The 18,392-nt window shown below is 39.4% G+C and overlaps 2 protein-coding genes across 7 annotated transcripts in view; both read right to left on the bottom strand.

The window, feature by feature from the left end:
• The window catches only part of clip2 (CAP-GLY domain containing linker protein 2), a 309,205-nt gene that overhangs the window by 271,755 nt on the left and 19,058 nt on the right, over positions 1 to 18,392 (bottom strand). The window lies entirely within an intron of this gene.
• The window catches only part of klf5l (Kruppel like factor 5 like), a 35,586-nt gene that overhangs the window by 13,542 nt on the left and 3,652 nt on the right, over positions 1 to 18,392 (bottom strand). For all 6 annotated transcript variants that reach the window (XM_061962713.2, XM_061962714.2, XM_072913778.1 and 3 more), the window contains 2 exons: positions 11,069 to 11,969; positions 8,831 to 8,890 (listed from right to left, as the gene is read on the bottom strand). In XM_061962713.2, the coding sequence (XP_061818697.2) occupies positions 8,831 to 8,890; positions 11,069 to 11,969 (961 nt within the window). The remainder of the gene's footprint in view (positions 1 to 8,830; positions 8,891 to 11,068; positions 11,970 to 18,392) is intronic.

Here is an 18,392-nt window from a genome sequence, read left to right on the forward strand (position 1 = left end):
GCTGTTATTTTGCTATTGTACTGATTCCAATTTGGTAGGCTAGCATCTTTGCTATATTGATCAAATTAGTGTGTTGTTAGCACTCTTGATAGCTGTTATTTAGCTATACCAATCTCATTTTGGGAGGCTAGCATCTTTGCAACCTGTTATTTGGCTATTTTGCTCAAATTTGTGCATAGTTTTATTTGGATTTACTGATCACATTGTGGGCAGTTAGCATCTTTGCAAAATATTATTTGGCTCTACTGAAGAAATTGGTGAGTAGTTAACATGTTTCAGAGCTGTTATTTACATATACTGATCACATTTTGGGAGGTTAGTATCTTTGCAAATTTGACTGTATTGATCAAATGTGTGTGTAGTTAGCACGTTTGAAAGCTGTTATTTAGATAGACTGGTGACATTTAGGCCATGTCTACACTAAGTCGTTTAACCCCTTAAACAAATAATTATTTAGCCTAAGCCTCGTTTCAGCCACACTAAACAACCGTTTAAGGTCCCCCTCCTCGGACACATTTTTACACGGGTAATTCAGCCGTGTACCGTATTTTCCGCACTATAAGGCGCACCTAAAAACCACAAATTTTCTCAAAAGCTGACAGTGCGCCTTATAACCCGGTGCGCTTTATATATGGATAAATATTAAGATTCATTTTCATAAAGTTTCGGTCTCGCAACTTCGGTAAACAGCCGCCATCTTTTTTCCCGGTAGAACAGGAAGCGCTTCTTCTTCTACGCAAGCAACCGCCAAGGTAAGCACCCGCCCCCATAGAACAGGAAGCGCTTCTTCTTCTACTGTAAGCAACCACCCGCCCGCGTAGAAGAAGAAAAAGCGCGCGGATATCACCGTACGTTTCATTTCCTTTGTGTGTTTACATCTGTAAAGACCACAAAATGGCTCCTACTAAGCGACAAGGATCCGGTTCATGAAAAGACGCAATCTCTCCATCCGCACACGGATTACTATTTCACAGCAACTGATATTCCTGTGAACCGCACTGTGGATACAACGGGAGCACGTACGGTGAATATTCGCACCACAGGGAATGAGAAGTCATCCTTCACTGTGGTTCTAGCTTGCCATGCTAATGGCCAGAAACTTCCACCCATGGTGATATTCAAAAGGAAGACCTTGCCAAAAGAGACCTTTCCAGCCGGCGTCATCATAAAAGCTAACTCGAAGGGATGGATGAAGAAAAGATGAGCGAGTGGGTAAGGTAAGTTTAAGTTTACGCGAAGAGGCCGGGTGGCTTTTTTCACGCAGCTCTGTCCATGTTGATATACGTATGTTTGTGATTGCACATTTGCGTACATTTTGGGAGTGAACAGAGTTGTTAGAACGCTGGTTTTTAATATATTATTAAAGTTTGACTGACCTATCTGACTGTTTTTTTGACATTCCTTTAGCGCAGTTAGATGCGGCTTACAACACGGGGCGGCTTATAGGTGGACAAAGTTTTGAAATATGCCGTTCATTGAAGGCGCGGCTTATAACCCAGGGCGCCTTATGGTGCGGAAAATACGGTATTTCTTGAATCTCCGGCACTTAGCTTTGATCGTTTAGAAAGTGAGTTCCCGCCCACACAGGAAGTGACGCCAGAAAGACAGGAAGAGACATCAGAAAGAACGCGCCATAGTCAGCTTCATAACAAAGATGGAGGCGGATCATCCAGACATGCCCGTGTTTCTCCTTCTTCTACATGTAAAGGCGCTTTTGGAAATCACAAATGAACACCTTAAGAGAAGGCAACTGGCGATTGCAGCTATTTGAGATACAACACTTCTCAGACGGCAAGAGAACTTTCAAATGTCCGGGTCAGCTGTGATTCTAATTACCAAAAAACTTAGTCCCTTCCTCCCGTGGATGTGATGCAGGCAGTGTGTGGCTACAAATATTGCTTTATGGATGTGACTGTGAAATGGCCAGGCAGAGTTCGTGATGCCCGCATCTTCGCTAACTCCGCCATTAACGCGCAGCTGAAAGATGGAACCATCCCCTCGTGACCCAAACAACCGCTGGAAGATGAAGATCCGGTCCCTTTTTTTCTTTTGGGTGACCCAGCTGATCCCCTGACGCCATATCTCACGAAAGAATACCCCACAACAACAATGCTTTGGGTATTTTCTGTCTAGATTAATTGTTGTAAAATGTTCTTTATCGCATTGTCTACTTTCTCATGTCGATTAAAGATTTGATTCATGTATGATGGATAGGCTCCAGCACCCCCCGCGACCCCAAAAAGGGACAAGCGGTAGAAAATGGATGGATGATGGCTCAGGTGTGATTCACTACAACAGGGCCCCACAGCACACTGGATTCTAGTTCATTGAAATACCACAACACTGGATATTGTTCAAAGGAGATACATTTGAATTTAAAAACTTGCAAACAAATGTAAAATGCACAGCAAACTATTTACAATATAGCTCTTTTAAATAACTTCACAGTGAAGTAAAGTCATCGCTCAGGTGGATTTTTTTTTAAATATTTTTTTCCGCGCATGCGTACTAGGTCGCGTTGCGCCGGCGGGCGGAGGGGGGCGGGGGTCTTAAACGGTGGCATTGTTGTGTGTGGACACGGATAAGGTTAGGTGTGAGTTACCCTGGATAACCTTATCTGGTTTAGTGTAAACGGGGCCTTAGAGAGTTAGCATGTTAAGCTTGCTCTGATTTGGATACAAATATATTATTTTGATGTAGGCAGCATGTTGGCAGGCTCTAAATTGGAAGGACTGAAAATGTTGCGGGTAGTTAGCATATTTGCAAACTGTTATTTAGATCGACTGGTCACAATTTGGGGGTTAGGTCACCTAGCTGTCATTTGGATAAAAATAATACTATGTTGGTGTAGTTAGCATGTTGGCAAGCTCTAAATTGGATTGACTAAAAATGGGTTGTGGGTAGTTAGTACGTTTGCAAGCTGTTATTTCGATATACTGATCACATTTTGGGAAGCTAGCATGTTTGCAAACTGTTATTTGGCTATTTTGACCAAATGTGTGGGTAGTAAGCATGTTTTTTTGATTGTATTTAGATATACTGATCACATTTTAGTAAGTTAGCATCTTTGCAAACTGTTATTTGGCTATATTGCTCAAACGGCTGGGTAGTTAGCATGTTTGAGAGTGGTTATTTAGATATACTAATCACTAGGGATGTCCGATAATGGTTTTTTGCCGATATCCGATATTGTCCAAGTCTTTAATTACCGATACCGATATCAACCGATATATACAGTCGTGGAATTAACACATTATTATGCCTAATTTGGACAACCAGGTATGGTGAAGATAAGGTACTTTTTAAAAAAAATTATAAAATAAGATAAATAAATTAAAAACATTTTCTTGAATAAAAAAGAAAGTAAAACAATACAAAAACAGTTACATAGAAACTAGTAATGAATGAAAATGAGTAAAATTAACTGTTAAAGGTTAGTACTATTAGTGGACCAGCAGCACGCACAATCATGTGTGCTTACGGACTGTATCCCTTGTAGACTGTATTGATATATATTGATATATAATGGAGGAACCAGAATATTAATAACAGAAAGAAACAACCCTTTTGTGTGAATGAGTGTGAATGGGGGAGGGAGGTTTTTTGGGTTGGTGCACTAATTGTAAGTGTATCTTGTGTTTTTTATGTTGATTTAATGAAAAACAAAAAACAAAACAAAAAAACCCCCATACCAATAATTAAAAAAACGATACCGATAATTTCCGATATTACATTTTAACGCATTTATCGGCCGATATTATCGGACATCTCTACTAATCATATTTTGGGAGGTTTGCATCAATGCAAACTGGTATTTGGCTTTATTGATCTAATTTGCAGGGAGTTAGCATCTGTGCAAACTGTTATTTCAAACACTGGTCACATTTAGAGAGTTAGCAGGTCAGCCAGCTGTTAATTGAATAAACACATACTATTTTGGTGTAGTTAGCATATTGGCAGGCTCTAAAGTCGAAGGACTGAACATGTTTGTGGCCAGTTAGCATATATGCAAGCAGTTATTTGAATAGACTAAGGTTTTTGCGTATGGTTTTATATAGCATTAGTCTAACAAAATGTATAGTTTTTATAAATATTTTGCTGTAATTATTTCTTTTTTTTTTCATTTTATTTTTATTGACATCCAGCATCAGACATTACTATCCATTACATCATATTCACATAAATCATATATCTATTGTCTGCCCTAAATGTCAAAATATTTCTGTTTATATCCCACCCACCTCCCCCCCAAAAAAGAAAGAAACTAAAGTAATATCTACAAATACATCGATTAAATAAACAAAGAAAAAATAATAAAAATTATAATAATATTATATTAGTAATAATAATAATCAAAAATAAAATATAAACAGATACATATATATATATATATATACACACACACACATACATATACATAAATATATATATACATACATACATATACACTAATTATTTCAATTATAAAAAAAACTCACTAAAAAGTAATTATTCAGGATTTTTTTTTTTTCCGCCAAGCGTTAACCTGCATTTTGTCGCTACTTACAGGGCTAGTTGACCACGTTTATGAATACAAATGAACAATTACCCGTCCAAATTGCCTTTGAAATGCAATGCAAGTGCTGTTTGAGCAGCTGGCGAATTAGAAACCCCAAGCACACACACTCAATACACACTAAAGTAGCATGTATGCACGTATAAGTAGGTTCTAAAAGAGTCGTGCAGCAGTCTCAGCCCGTGCAAACACAACAACAAAACGGTGCAAAAGTGCATCCATCACTCACACACACAAAGCGCTTTTTGTCTCTTGTGTGCTTTTCATTCTTTTTGCTCGATTGTCCTTTGGAAGCCACCGTAGAATAACACATGCCCCTTAAAAAAATGATCTTGAACAGTTAATAAAGATTTTACGACGGCGACAGTTTGACCATAGAATGGGTTGTAAACCACATTTGTGCATTTCGGTTCATTTGTGTTCCTGCACTCCTGCTTACATGACGATACACCTTTTCTTCTATCGTGCCGGACAATAATAGGCTTTTACAAGCACCTGTCAAGGCTTTTTACAGAGGCAAAGAGCAAACACTCACGGGCTCTCCAGGACGCCCATAAAGTCTTTGTGGGACTCTTGACGCGTTATCAGCTCACCTAATGTTTGTTAAAAGAGGGACTCGGGACACGGGGGTCCAAACATACGAGCCAGGCCACGGTCAAGGTTGCCTTTTCACACGAGGGAGGGGTTGATTGTTATGATAACACAAGTGTCTAAGAGCACACGTACATGCATGTTTCACAGTGTTTTGTTGGGAAATACATCAGCGGCACAGTGCATTTTGATTGCCGCCTAAACGGGCTGCTGGAGAAAATTGATTTGAAAACTGGAGCATCTTAAAGGGGAACATTATCACCAGACCTATGTAAGCGTCAATATATACCTTGATGTTGCAGAAAAAAGACCATATATTTTTTTAACCAATTTCCGAACTCGAAATGGGTGAATTTTGGCGAATTAAACGCCTTTCTATTATTCGCTCTCGGAGTGATGTGACGTCACATCATGGAGACATCATGCCTCGTCGGTGTGTTGTCGGAGGGTGTAACAACACGAACAGGGACGGATTCAAGTTGCACCAGTGGCCCAAAGATGCGGAAGTGGCAAGAAATTGGACGTTTGTTCCGCACACTTTACCGACGAAAGCTATGCTACGACAGAGATGGCAAGAATGTGTGGATATCCTGCGACACTCAAAGCAGATGCATTTCCAACGATAAAGTCAAAGAAATCTGCCGCCAGACCCCCAGGAAAAGAGAGCGGATGAGTGTATGTCTACAGAATATATTAATTGATGAAAACTGGGCACTCTCAAAGTGCATGTTGTTGCCAAATGTATTTCATATGCTGTAAACCTAGTTCATAGTTGTTAGTTTCCTTTAATGCCAAACAAACACATACCAATCGTTGGTTAGAAGGCGATCGCCGAATTTGTCCTCGCTTTCTCCCGTGTCGCTGGCTGTCGCGTCGTTTTCGACGGTTTTGCTTGCATACGGTTCAAACCGATATGGCTCAATAGCTTCAGTTTCTTCTTCAATTTCGTTTTCGCTACCTGCCTCCACACTACAATCATCCGTTTCAATACATGCGTAATCTGTTGAATCGCTTAAGCCGCTGAAATCCGAGTCTGAATCCGAGCTAATGTCGCTATACATTGCGGTTCTAGCCGCCATATTTGTTTGTATCGGCATCACTATGTGACGTCACAGGAAAATGGACGGGTGTATATAACGATGGTTAAAATCAGGCACTTTGAAGCTTTTTTTAGGGATATTGCGTGATGGGTAAAATTTTTAAAAAACTTCGAAAAATAAAATAAGCCACAGGGAACTGATTTTTAATGGTTTTAACCCTTCTGAAATTGTGATAATGTTCCCCTTTAAGAGGATGTTCAGGATCGTGTTTGTTGTGTATTTGAATGTGAAGTCGTTTTATGGAAGCTTTCAGGGTTGTCGCTTCAATATATTCTTAATACAAACAAAGCATTTAGGATTGTTGGAATTTATTTCCTATAAGTCACACTGTGGATTAGAAATGATATAGAAAATAATGAATTATTGGTTGTGTTCTTGGTGGAGTGCCTATTCTTTGTAGCGCTGCAGTGTCCAATTCCGATTTAGCGCTTATGGAACATCATTTTACAGTTACTGATCACTTCAAAACAATCCTCATCTGCCCAAAGTGCATTTAAACTCAAGTAGTAACTTTGAGAATCTAATGTATCATAATAGTACAATAAATAAAATAAATATTACGGTTCCAAAAGTTAAGACAAAAACAAAATGTAGCTACATTCACAATATATACATATATATCCACGTACACACACACACATATATATATATATATATATATATATATATATATATATATATATATATATATATATATATATATATATATATATATATATATATATATATATATATATATATATATATATATATATATATATATATATATATACGTATATATATACACACACACATATAGATACACACACACACATATGTATATACATATATATTCACGTACACATATATATATATACATACATATATACACACACACATATAGATATAAACACACATATGTATATACATATATACTTCTAAACATATACACACACATATTCATACATATATACACACACACAGATATATACACACACATATACTATATATACATACATACTGTACATATACACACATACATATATATATATATATATATATATATATATATATAAACATAGATATACAGTATACACATTTATATACACACATATGCACAGAAACACACACACACATATATACACACATATACATACATAAACATATAGACACACATATACATATGTTTACACATTTACATATATACATGCACATATACATATATATATACACACATATATAGTACATACACATACGTATATACACACATATACATATATACACACACAAATAAATGTGTATACATATACATAACATTATAAATTGTTAGCAACTACCACTAGTGCATCTAATTGACACGAAATCCGGTACAAATAACAGCAGGTTTCTGTATGGCAAAACTCACAGGTAGTCGACCATTTAGTTTTTTGGGGGGGATTTAAGTCTTTTCCTTGTGATAACTACTTGTTATTACACATTTTTCCTAGTTTAATGTAGCTTTAAGATATTTAATGGTCTGTAGTTTTGAGTAAAAACATGTTTTTTTCACAGATAGTTTGAGTAGCTGGGTATGTATATGTCGCTGCGACATTGACAGGGCGATTCTGTTCTGTCCGCCTTGGCAGATATCGGATTTTTATCAACCAGGAAGCAAGTATCAGAGAAGAAACTGTTACCGATATATGACAAAAAAAAGGGCGATCCAGGATAGAGCCTTGAGGTGCGCCACATCAATATATTTAGTCAGTTATCTATGACTGCCTATATTTTATGGGAGTCGAGTAGAGGCAAAGTGTGCAATATTTGCTCAGCATTATGTTGGCAAACAGACAAATAGCCAGCGGACGTAGTAGCCAAGAACCGGACGCCCCAAAAGTCAAGTCAGGTTAGTTCAGTCTTTTGCTTAATTTGTCTATTGACATTTTGTTTAGTTAAGTGCAGCTGCCTCACCGGTCGACATACTCCACTCATGAGTCATCATCATCAACCGAACGCTAAACAAGACGAGACAGGCTTGGTTTTGCAAGTGAAACTTGCTGATCAGACGCTCGGACCAGAGACCGATATAAAGACTTAGTTAGCCTCGGCGGTTTTGATCCAACTCCCTTTCGATTGATCTTGCTGCCTTTACTCACGCTTTACTTTGCTGTTTTATGTCCGCCCCGTGTCGTTTATGGTCTTTCGCAACAAGTGCACTTTCCCACAGAACCCCATCCGCCTTATCTTATTTATGACAGCAAAGATTCTGTTCGGTCCCTCACATGAGCAAATACGCACCATCAGAATAATAACAATAATGAAAAAAGAAAAAAAGGGTATGAGGGTACGAGAAGCCGCAGGTTTCACCTTACAAGAAGGGAAACACATCGAAACCTCCGTGCCTTACTTTGAAAAGACTAAAAAGCAGGAGTAACTGGTTTAAGCCCTCCCCCCCCATTCTATTTTTTTTTTTTTTTAGCTTAGAAGGCAAGTAGCAACATGTACCAGCATGGCGGAGAAAAGACTACAGGAATTCTTCCGCAAGCTAATGCTGTTTTCCTTGTCATGGCCTCTGTAAATGTAGTACTTAAATGGAGTACTTTGTTACGCCTTTTTATGTTTTTACCTGTGTGCGTCCTCTGATGAGCCTTCAGATGCGAGCTCTTTGTGTAAACTTTGATGCACCCTGCGAAAAAAAACACACAAAAAAAAACCACATGAAGCAAAAAGAAAAAAGGGCAGTTTGAAGCAAGTACAACTCCCACGATCCTGATGAACGTGTTCCTGTGTGCTAAAACACAAATAATTATAAACTTGCCGCTCTTAATTTGCACATAAGGGCACATTTTGCGGTTTAACAGGAAGTGAACACAAGAAACATTGAGTTCTTGATACCTCTGGCTAGAAAGACAATATTTTTGCCCGTTGGTTTTTGTTTGTTTAGCTGTTAAAAACAAACAATGCGACTGACTTAAAAGAACAAACACCTGCAATATGGTACAAATACATTAGAACGTTAAACTGTTTTGACATTTTGCAATGAATAATGGATGAATCCCACTCAAAAAGGACATAAGGAGTTTGGTATCTGCGTACAATTTGATGCTATTACAATATTTTTATTGTTAGCCCTTGGTGGTCTACCGTAGCTTTACAGCAATCCAAAAAATTGATGGATTGAGAGACATACACTGTAGATAACAGCTAGCTTTACATAGGTTAGTAAATGGATTAGGGCTGCAACTAACGATTAATTTGATAATCGATTAATCTGTCGATTATTACTTCGATTAATCGATTAATATTTCTATCCAATCCAGTATTTTATTGGAAAAAAAAACAGCATACTGGCACCCCACTTATTTTGATTATTGTTTCTCAGCTATTTGTAAATGTTGCCGTTTATAAATAAAGGTTTATTTAAAAAAAAATTAAATAAATAAATAACAAAAATTTTGATTAAAAAAAAATAAAAAAAATAAAGCCTCTGCGCATGCGCATAGCATAGATCCAACGAATCGATGACTAAATTAATCGGCAACTATTTTTTAAATCGATTTTAATCGATTAGTTGTTGCAGCCCTAAAATGGATAGATGGTTGCTCGCTGCATTGTTAGAGATACCAAGAAGCTCTTATGGTAAGATAAATGCTAGCTCGTTAGCGTGATAGTTAGATGCTAACTGGATGCTATATGTTTCAACTTTTTTTCGGGTTTGCTTGGAATTTAAATGAGCCAACTAAAGATTAGACAGACAAAAACGAAATGATAGCTGCTAGCTAATTAGCTTTATCGGTAAATGCTAGGTAGCTAACTGGGTAGATAAATGCTACCTAATTAGCTAGCTTTATATAGTTAGTAAATGGATAGATGGTTGCTAGCTGCGTTGTTAGAGATACCAAGAAGCTCCTAAGGTAGGATACATGCTAGCTAGTTAGTGTGATAGTTAGATGCTAACTAAATATTATGACATGTTTCAACCTTTTTCGGGTTTGCTTGGAATTTAAATGAGCCAACTAAAGATTCAACAGACAAAAACGAAATGATAGCTGCTAGCTTATTTGCTTGATCTGTAAATGCCAGGTAGCTAACTGAGTAGATAAATGCAACGTAATTAGCTTGATAGATAGCTAGCCACCGTAGCGAGCTAGATAGTTATTGTCCCATTTGTACTGGGGAGTCGGAATTTCCGAGTTCCGAGTCGGAATTTCAACTGGAACGGCCCTCGAGGTCGGATTTCCGACTTTCAAAGTCGGAGCATTCTTACCACCCCCGAGTTGGCTTCAAGGTTGGCTGCTCTGGACGTAAACAATGATATACACTTCTATAATGTCCGTTATTAGCACTTCTGATTTGTTTTTGCCACACTAAATCAGCCATATACGATGTATTGTTGGACGTTTGTATATGGTAATGTTACTGTAGCTTAAACAAAATTAATTTTAAGTGGTATACACGTTCTACATCGCTCGCAATATCGACTGTTTCCTCTCCATCCACTGTGTTTGAAGGTTGCAAAAAGAGTGAATATTTTCCCATAAGTTGTTGTTATTCAGATAAGGCAATCGCAAAAATAGCTTTTGCGGATGTGGCCATCTTGATTTCCGACCTCGTAACTGGAATGTTCACAACTCGGCTGTGATGTCATTCCCAGATCAGACTTCCTACTTCCGAGGTAAATGGAATGCACCAATAGATAGCTAGTTTGCCAAAGTACAAGTAAATGGAGAGATGCTAGGTAGTTAGCTTAAATTGACATGTTTGAGCATTGTTTGCTACCTAGATAGATGCAAGCTAGGTAGCCCACTAGGAAGCTAGATGGTAGCTGTTAATTGACAGATAGATAGAAAAAGTCAATAAAGACCTGGGTAGTCACAGAAATGAATCCTCCTCTTCTCCAGTTCCGGGTTGTTCCGCCTGTTGTATTTGGGCCCCGTTAGGACGCCCTGGCCGTGAGTCATCAGCAGGGCGTGATGGGACAAACCCGTCACTTTGATACCGCTCAGATGGTGCTGGTACGGAGGAGGCGGTTGGCAGGCCAGGCTCAGTAGCTCCGCTTGACCCTCAGGACTTCCCGGCTGTGAATTCGGGGGAGAAGGTGGCAGGCTGTGGGGGCCCGTGTGATGGGACGCGGCGGCAGCCGTCGAGGCCTGGTAGTAAGTGTGTTGGTGCGCCAGCTGGTGCTCGGCCAGCATGTAGCCGCCACTGCCCAGGTTCAGCATGGTTCTAGAAGCTGAGGGTCCAGAGTGTGACAAAGTCATGGTGAGGTCAGCACCACTGCTGATGGGCATGTGGTAGACTTGCGGCTGAGGGGCCTGGGGTCCGATTTGAAGCTCTGTGTCCAAATGTTGCTGCGGCTGTGACCCTGTGGATGACATTGTGACTCCACCAGAGCTCAAGTCCGGTTTGATGAAAACGTTGTTGACGACAGGCGCCACGCTGAACACCGAGGTGAAGTCCGGCAGGGCCTGCAGGGTGGCAGAGTTGACGGAGGAGCAGGGCACCTCCAGTCCAGGTTCCGTTTTGATCTGATGCGGGGCGAGGGTCTTGGGGTTGTGGCGGTAGAGGCCCGTGCGCAGGTGAGTGGTGCTGGGCAGGATGAGGTTGATGTTGAGGCTGTACGGAGCGCCGTGTTTGTCCTCGGAGAAATACTCGTCCACCACGGAGGCGCTGTCCCGCCTGTACTTCTTGTCGTCGGGGTCAATGGCGGGACTCAAGAGGGAGCTGGTGATCTGAGGGAGGTATTTGTCCATCTCCAACTGGGCCTGGAAGGGCAGAGATGATGAGACTATCAGACTGTAAACTCACTAGCGCTTCCTCCTCCAGCATCACGGCTCACATTCCTGTTTGCCACTGGAGCTCGCTGACCCGACCGGCGGCCAGAAACACCATCAGGACTGACTTGACTTTACGTTGTAGTTAAAAATTCTTGCTTGCAGATGTGATCACTTGCTCATTAAAATCAGTTTGTTACAACACGATCTGCGTTGATATAACAAGAACATTTTTTGACATTTTAAGTTTGGTTGAACAAATCGTAAGAAGAATATTTTTAGGATTCTGCATAATCATAACAATAACATTTTGCATTTAAGTGTGGCTAAGATTGTTGTTGTTGTTTTTTACATTATTTTGCCCAAATTTTAGAATAAAAAAATATTAATCTAAGTAAAAACTACTTACAATACATAATACATATAAAATTAATAAGTTGGGCTGCATACATTAATTAAATTGATTAATTTGAGTCGAAAAAAAAAAACCCTGATCAATGTTCTGTTGCTTTGATTAATAGTTTAATGGTGTAAAAAATAAAAATTCATCAAATTCAGACTGCATGGAGTGCCTAGAGCGGGGGTCTGCAACCCGCGGCTCTAGAACCTTTAACGCCACCCTAGTGCCTCCCTGGAGCTTTTTCAAAAATGTATGAAAATAGAAAAAAAAAAAATGGGAAAAATATATTTTTGTTTTAATATGGTTTCTGTAGGAGGACAGCATGACACAAACCTCCCTAATTGTTAGAAATCCCACTGTTTATATTAAACATGATTCTCTGAGAGCGCTGTTTTGTCCTACTAATTTCCATGTATAACATTCTTCAAGGATGCAAGTGAAAGACATATTTTATGCCACTCATTCTTTGTCTCATTTTGTCAAGCAATCTTTTTATGCTGTGTGTGAATGCACAAAGGTGAGCTTTGTTGACGTTCTTGACTTGTGTGGAGTGCTTATCAAGCATATTTGGTCAGTGCGTGACTGCAAGCTAAACGATGCTAACATGCTATTTAGGCTAGCTTTATGTACATATTGCATCATTATGCCTATTTGAGCTCATTTAATCTACTTTATTTATGTCCTCTGTGTATTTAATTTATATCTGCATTTCTCATGACATATTATCTGTATGTAATATTGGCTGCATTTCTGATAGTGGTTTGTGTGACGTTATAGACCACAGCAAACGTAACCCAGCTTGCAAAGATTGTTATAAATCCATTCGAAGAAGACAGCCTACCGTTTACATTAATTTGGACACACACATCTATACCTTTGACCATACTAAACCAGTAATTTAGATGACTTATTTCACCCTCTGAGAAACCTGCGTTTTACTAATGTTCTCCAACGTTGTAAAAATGGGTAGAATAAATTTTACATTTCAACATTTCTGTCAACGAAGATTTGTGTCACGTAGTCATTTTGATAGTAGGCTAATAAAGCTAATATACACACTTATATCATGTGTTGACTTAATTATATCACTTATCGAAGGCTTTTTTTAAATGTTTGTCCAATATGGCTCTTTCAACATTTTGGGTTGCCGACCCCTGACCTCGAGTTTAAAATATGCAGATTTGCTTTCCGCACGGCCCTTGCAATAGAGCGTACATGAGAGCGGTGGTGCGTTGGTGCCATGATCTGTGCGGCGGCAAACAGCTGGGAGTAATTTTTTTTCATAATTTCTGTGAATGCACGCATGTTAAAACTGCAATTTCAAAGTTGATAATGTGCATTTATTCAGAAAAAAGAATGAAGGTTATGGCAAACAATACATGTATTGTTTATTTCAACTACTTCACCGAAAATACACTTTGAGGCTATAAAGTTAGTTTTATCTGATTACTTGATGAATTGACCAAACTTATCGATAGATTACTCGATTACTAAAATAATCAATAGCGGCAGCCCCCAATAACAAGTAAAATATATCAGAATGAAATAAAATAAACTTCATAAATACAATAATGTTTAGGTAAATAAAATAACATTAACATTAATTGACTACAAGAAATGATTGTGGATTCACTGCAGTATGAAGCAAACAGTCTTTAGAATAATGATGCACATTACTGTTAAGACAACAACCTGTCTACCACACGAACACAAAAACCCACACTAAGAGTTCCCTCCATAACATGGGCGTTCCCCTTGCAGTGGCAATGCGTGAAGAGAACGAGGAAGAAGACAATACAAATGAAAAAAACACTCAAGCAAAAACAAAGACTGCCGGCATGTGAACGATGCAGTGAAACCGAAACATTTGCAAGTAAAAATAGACCTGGCGAACAAACATAGGAGATGGCCGAGGAAGACGGCCTGAAAAAATAAGCATAACAAAAGTAAGGCACAGAAAAGTCAAGTGAGGAATGAAGGTGAGCGACTTAGATGAGGGACTAATCTGAGGCAGACATCCAAAAATATGGGACTGTTGCTGAAACTGATACTCAACATTTCCATATCCTGTCCTTTTGTTTTGTTCAGAGTAGCTAGCAAAACATCAAAGACTGCTAACATGCAGAAGTCAATGAGCAGCATTTTAATATTTTGTTGAAATTGTAGCCAAGCTAGCTGAAACTAAAATGCACAAACATTCCGCAGAAATCAATGGTAAACTTTTACAACTGTGCCATCAGCAGTGTCCTCACTTATGGCTTTTTAGTGTGGTTTGCTAGCTGCACTAAAGCGAACCAACAGGCCCTCCAGCGAGTGGTTAAAGCGGCGGGGAAAATTACAAGGACGATACTCCCAGAGATGAGTGCCATGTACACAACTCGCTGCCTAAAGAGAGTACACAACATCCTGAAGGACAGATACCACCCAGCACATGGCCTCTTCAACCTGCTACCCTCTGGAAGGAGGTATGGATCGATTCGCGCCAGGACCACCAGAATGTCTCACAGTCTGTATCCCCAGGCTGTGAGACTGCTAAATGAACAGCCTGCCCCTTTGCTGCCCCGGACCATCTTATTACCTCACTCTTCACCACCTCAATAATTGTGCTCTGGACATTGCATTGCTGCAACATCAACGTACCAACCATCAGACATCCGACTGTTCCCACCCCCACGTCCCTCTATTCGCCATCTTCCTAACAATGCTAAACTGTAAACTATGGTCAACCTGCACTTCAATGCAGTTTCTATGCCGCTGGACAAAGCTCAAACAAAATCTCGTATGACTTAAGTGTTATTATGACTATGACAATAAAGGAATTGATTGATTGATTGATTTGTCACAGCTCGACCGTAAAGAAACAGTGTTAGCGCTAAAGGCTAGTGTTAACCTACGAGCATTACAACTCGACTATTAGCAGGAACATTGTGTGGGACCTTAGAAGTTCCACTGTCTTCAAATTGGGAGCGAAAGCAGTGGATGAGCGGCATCTTGGTATTGTTTGAAGAATTAAACACAAGGAAATATCTCCGGGCCAGATGTCGGTTAATAATTGGAGAACACGGTCAACTGCTCCACTATGAATCCTTGTGGCTGATAACAACAACAGTAACTCTTATCAGTTTTGTTCTGGTTTATTGGACAGAGTGGGAGTTTCCACACTTCCGGTCCATCTAACATATGCAAAGGTAAATGACCTTCCTGTGTTTCAAGACCCCGACACACATTTCTTCAAAAGGCACGGCTTTCTGGTTTTACAAGACCGGGCTGGCATTGTTCTCCGTCTGAGAACATCCACCATCCATCCATTACGCAGCATGTTATTAAAACCCAATCTCACAGTCCTTTGACCTCCCTTTGCCTCCTTTGGCTCCAGACCCTCTAAAGAGCTGGGACTGCCCCCCTCCACCCCAATCTGCTTGTTCTTTATAGCTCTTTGGAATGCAAAGAAACATTCGCCTTTGGATCTCCATAAAAAAAAAACATGACTGATTAGCCACACTGGAGTAGAAATCCTGACAAAACCTTTGAGACGACTGTGATATTTTATAACCTCTGAAGGAGGACGAGATAGCAAGGATTAAAGACAATGACACATATAAGTGTTTGGATTCGGATTTTACGTTAAAATGAAGATGACTTACGTTTGAATTCTTGATTACATCCTCTTGGACGTAATTACGATACAGATGTATGTCAGGATACAAGTTCCCCCAAGTTTTCGGTAGACAAGCTGTCTCTTGGGTAATTGTTATGATTGCAAAAATTTGGGTTCCGAGCCTCCCACAGCGCTAGCTGGCGTCGCAAATGCCACAGTGAAGCCCATAAGATCCGCTCGCAAACATCCGGTCTTATTCCCTAGCCATAGCTTATAGCTAGAGTTCAACATGACTTTGTTTTTCCAACCAGTGCTTGGAAGAAGAAACAGAAGATATCCGGTGAATTAGAGAAATAATTCATTCAAAACACAATGCCAAAGACACATACCGAAGCAAAGCTAAGGATATTACAATATTATCTAGACAGCAGACATTTATACATGAAAATATGGAGAAGCAACTTATTGTGTGTTTTAACAGAGAAGCAGCTCGAACAAGATACCATAAAAGTCTGCTTTCCAAGATAAATGCTGTAGATTATTACATTACTTCATAAAAATATTGCAGTTGTTTGTCCTACATTCTACTTCATACATGATGTCTTATATAAAAGTTAGTTTTTTTCCTAAAAGGCATATTACATGTTGAAATTGCACCGATTAAACTGATTTTCAAGTCATTCTTATGACTAACGCTGTTTCGCAATACAAGTTTTTCAAGGTACGAGCTGAGTCACTTAAACCTGTACCGTGCGGTACCACTGTACTTATATTTTGAAACGGTCTGGTAATATTCTGAAGTGCTATCACCGTTCAACGACAAACGGTTTATCGTTCCATCCCTAAAATGTACCAAAATTCAGAGCGGACAAATAGTCTACAATTTGGTAAATCCAAGTGGAAAACCAAACACTCCAAAAGGTGTTTGCTGGACAAAAACACTTTGAGAAATGACGAGGAGAGAGGATTTCTCGTTTAAAGACATAGTACTAAAACACAGAAAAAGCAGTCTTCACACCTGTGACGAAACAATTAGCTAGCTTTGTAGAACGTACACAGCACAATCCCTACAAAATAGCACAGGGAAAATAGCCAGGAATACACACCAGAAGCCGACGGAGAATGTCTTTAAAACCTGGCATTTGTATTCCTTTTTTGTGGGTTGGTTTTCTTTTAAATGTTGAATTCCTTTTAAATTGCCAGATCTTCTCCAAGGGTTAATTTTGCGGAATCTCTGTGTGAAAAAAAGATACTAAAAGGAAGCTGCTTTGAAAACTATAAGAGTGACTTTTTTTTAAATCCCGAGTTTATCCAGAAAACACCCTAAATTGGAACCCTTGACCCGAAAAGCTGATCTTTACAGACAAAACAAAAAATTTAAGAGGCTTAGGTGAGATGTGTGCGGGTGAGCGTGTTCAGTCTGGTACATATGGGTAACCATGACATCAGCAGCCTAAAGAACCAAACAACTACAACACACAAGTGCTTGGTGTTCTAAGCAACTGTAAGAACCTGCAACTTCTTCTTGAGCGCTTTCTGGACTTTTCCCTGCCGTCCCGTGAGCAATCACTCTGGGCTTCCAGTGAGTGGAACATCTTTGCCTACATGCAAATGTCAGGCACATGTTCTCGTGGAAGTCAAATCCTTAGTCAAAGCATAGCAGGAAGAAAGAAGAGTCAGCATGAAACATCAATAAATCAAAGCGATACAACAGTACCAGAAAACATCCTACGCGCAGTCTTACTCATATTATCTGAATATTGATCTTCAGGAATCATTAGGCATGACCCGGGGTCTGATCCGTGCGAACCATAAAGTTACTCTGTAACTTCACCTGTCGTCTCTGCTTAAGTCTTACCGGTGATATAACGACCAAAGAATCTGGAAATAGGTTTCATATCAGTTACTCATTCTGTCATTGCGGCTCGGGAAACATGAACCCATTCATCCCTTAATGTCCCATTAGGACAGTGCCTGCTCCCGTAACTTTTTGGTTCAGTAACCTACAATCCAAGAAGCCATAGTCCACTGGGATTATAGACCAATTACTGGACACCAAGTAAGCAGTTTCTGCTTTTTGAGGTCTGAAAGTAATACTTACTTAAGTATTTAAGGGCATGCTACACTTGTACCCTGTTTTTGCAAGTGTACAGTTGACAAAATGCTGATAGACACAAAACTTTCAAAAAAACTAATTGCATCAGCCAGACAACGGCGGAGGATGAGTGTCTGTTTCCAGAAACCTATTTTATTTATTGGGCAAGAAAATGGGGCTGTTACAGCAAAGTGGAGACTGAGGAGTACAATACGGCAGCGCCCAGATCTGAGGCACAAGGCGGGACAGGTTGTCATGTACTTAATAGTCAATAATATGGGAACTACCTATAAAACACAGTGAGACCACTGGGAGGACTAT

Source organism: Nerophis lumbriciformis, linkage group LG09, assembly GCF_033978685.3.
Source record: "Nerophis lumbriciformis linkage group LG09, RoL_Nlum_v2.1, whole genome shotgun sequence".
Lineage (NCBI taxonomy): Eukaryota > Metazoa > Chordata > Actinopteri > Syngnathiformes > Syngnathidae > Nerophis > Nerophis lumbriciformis.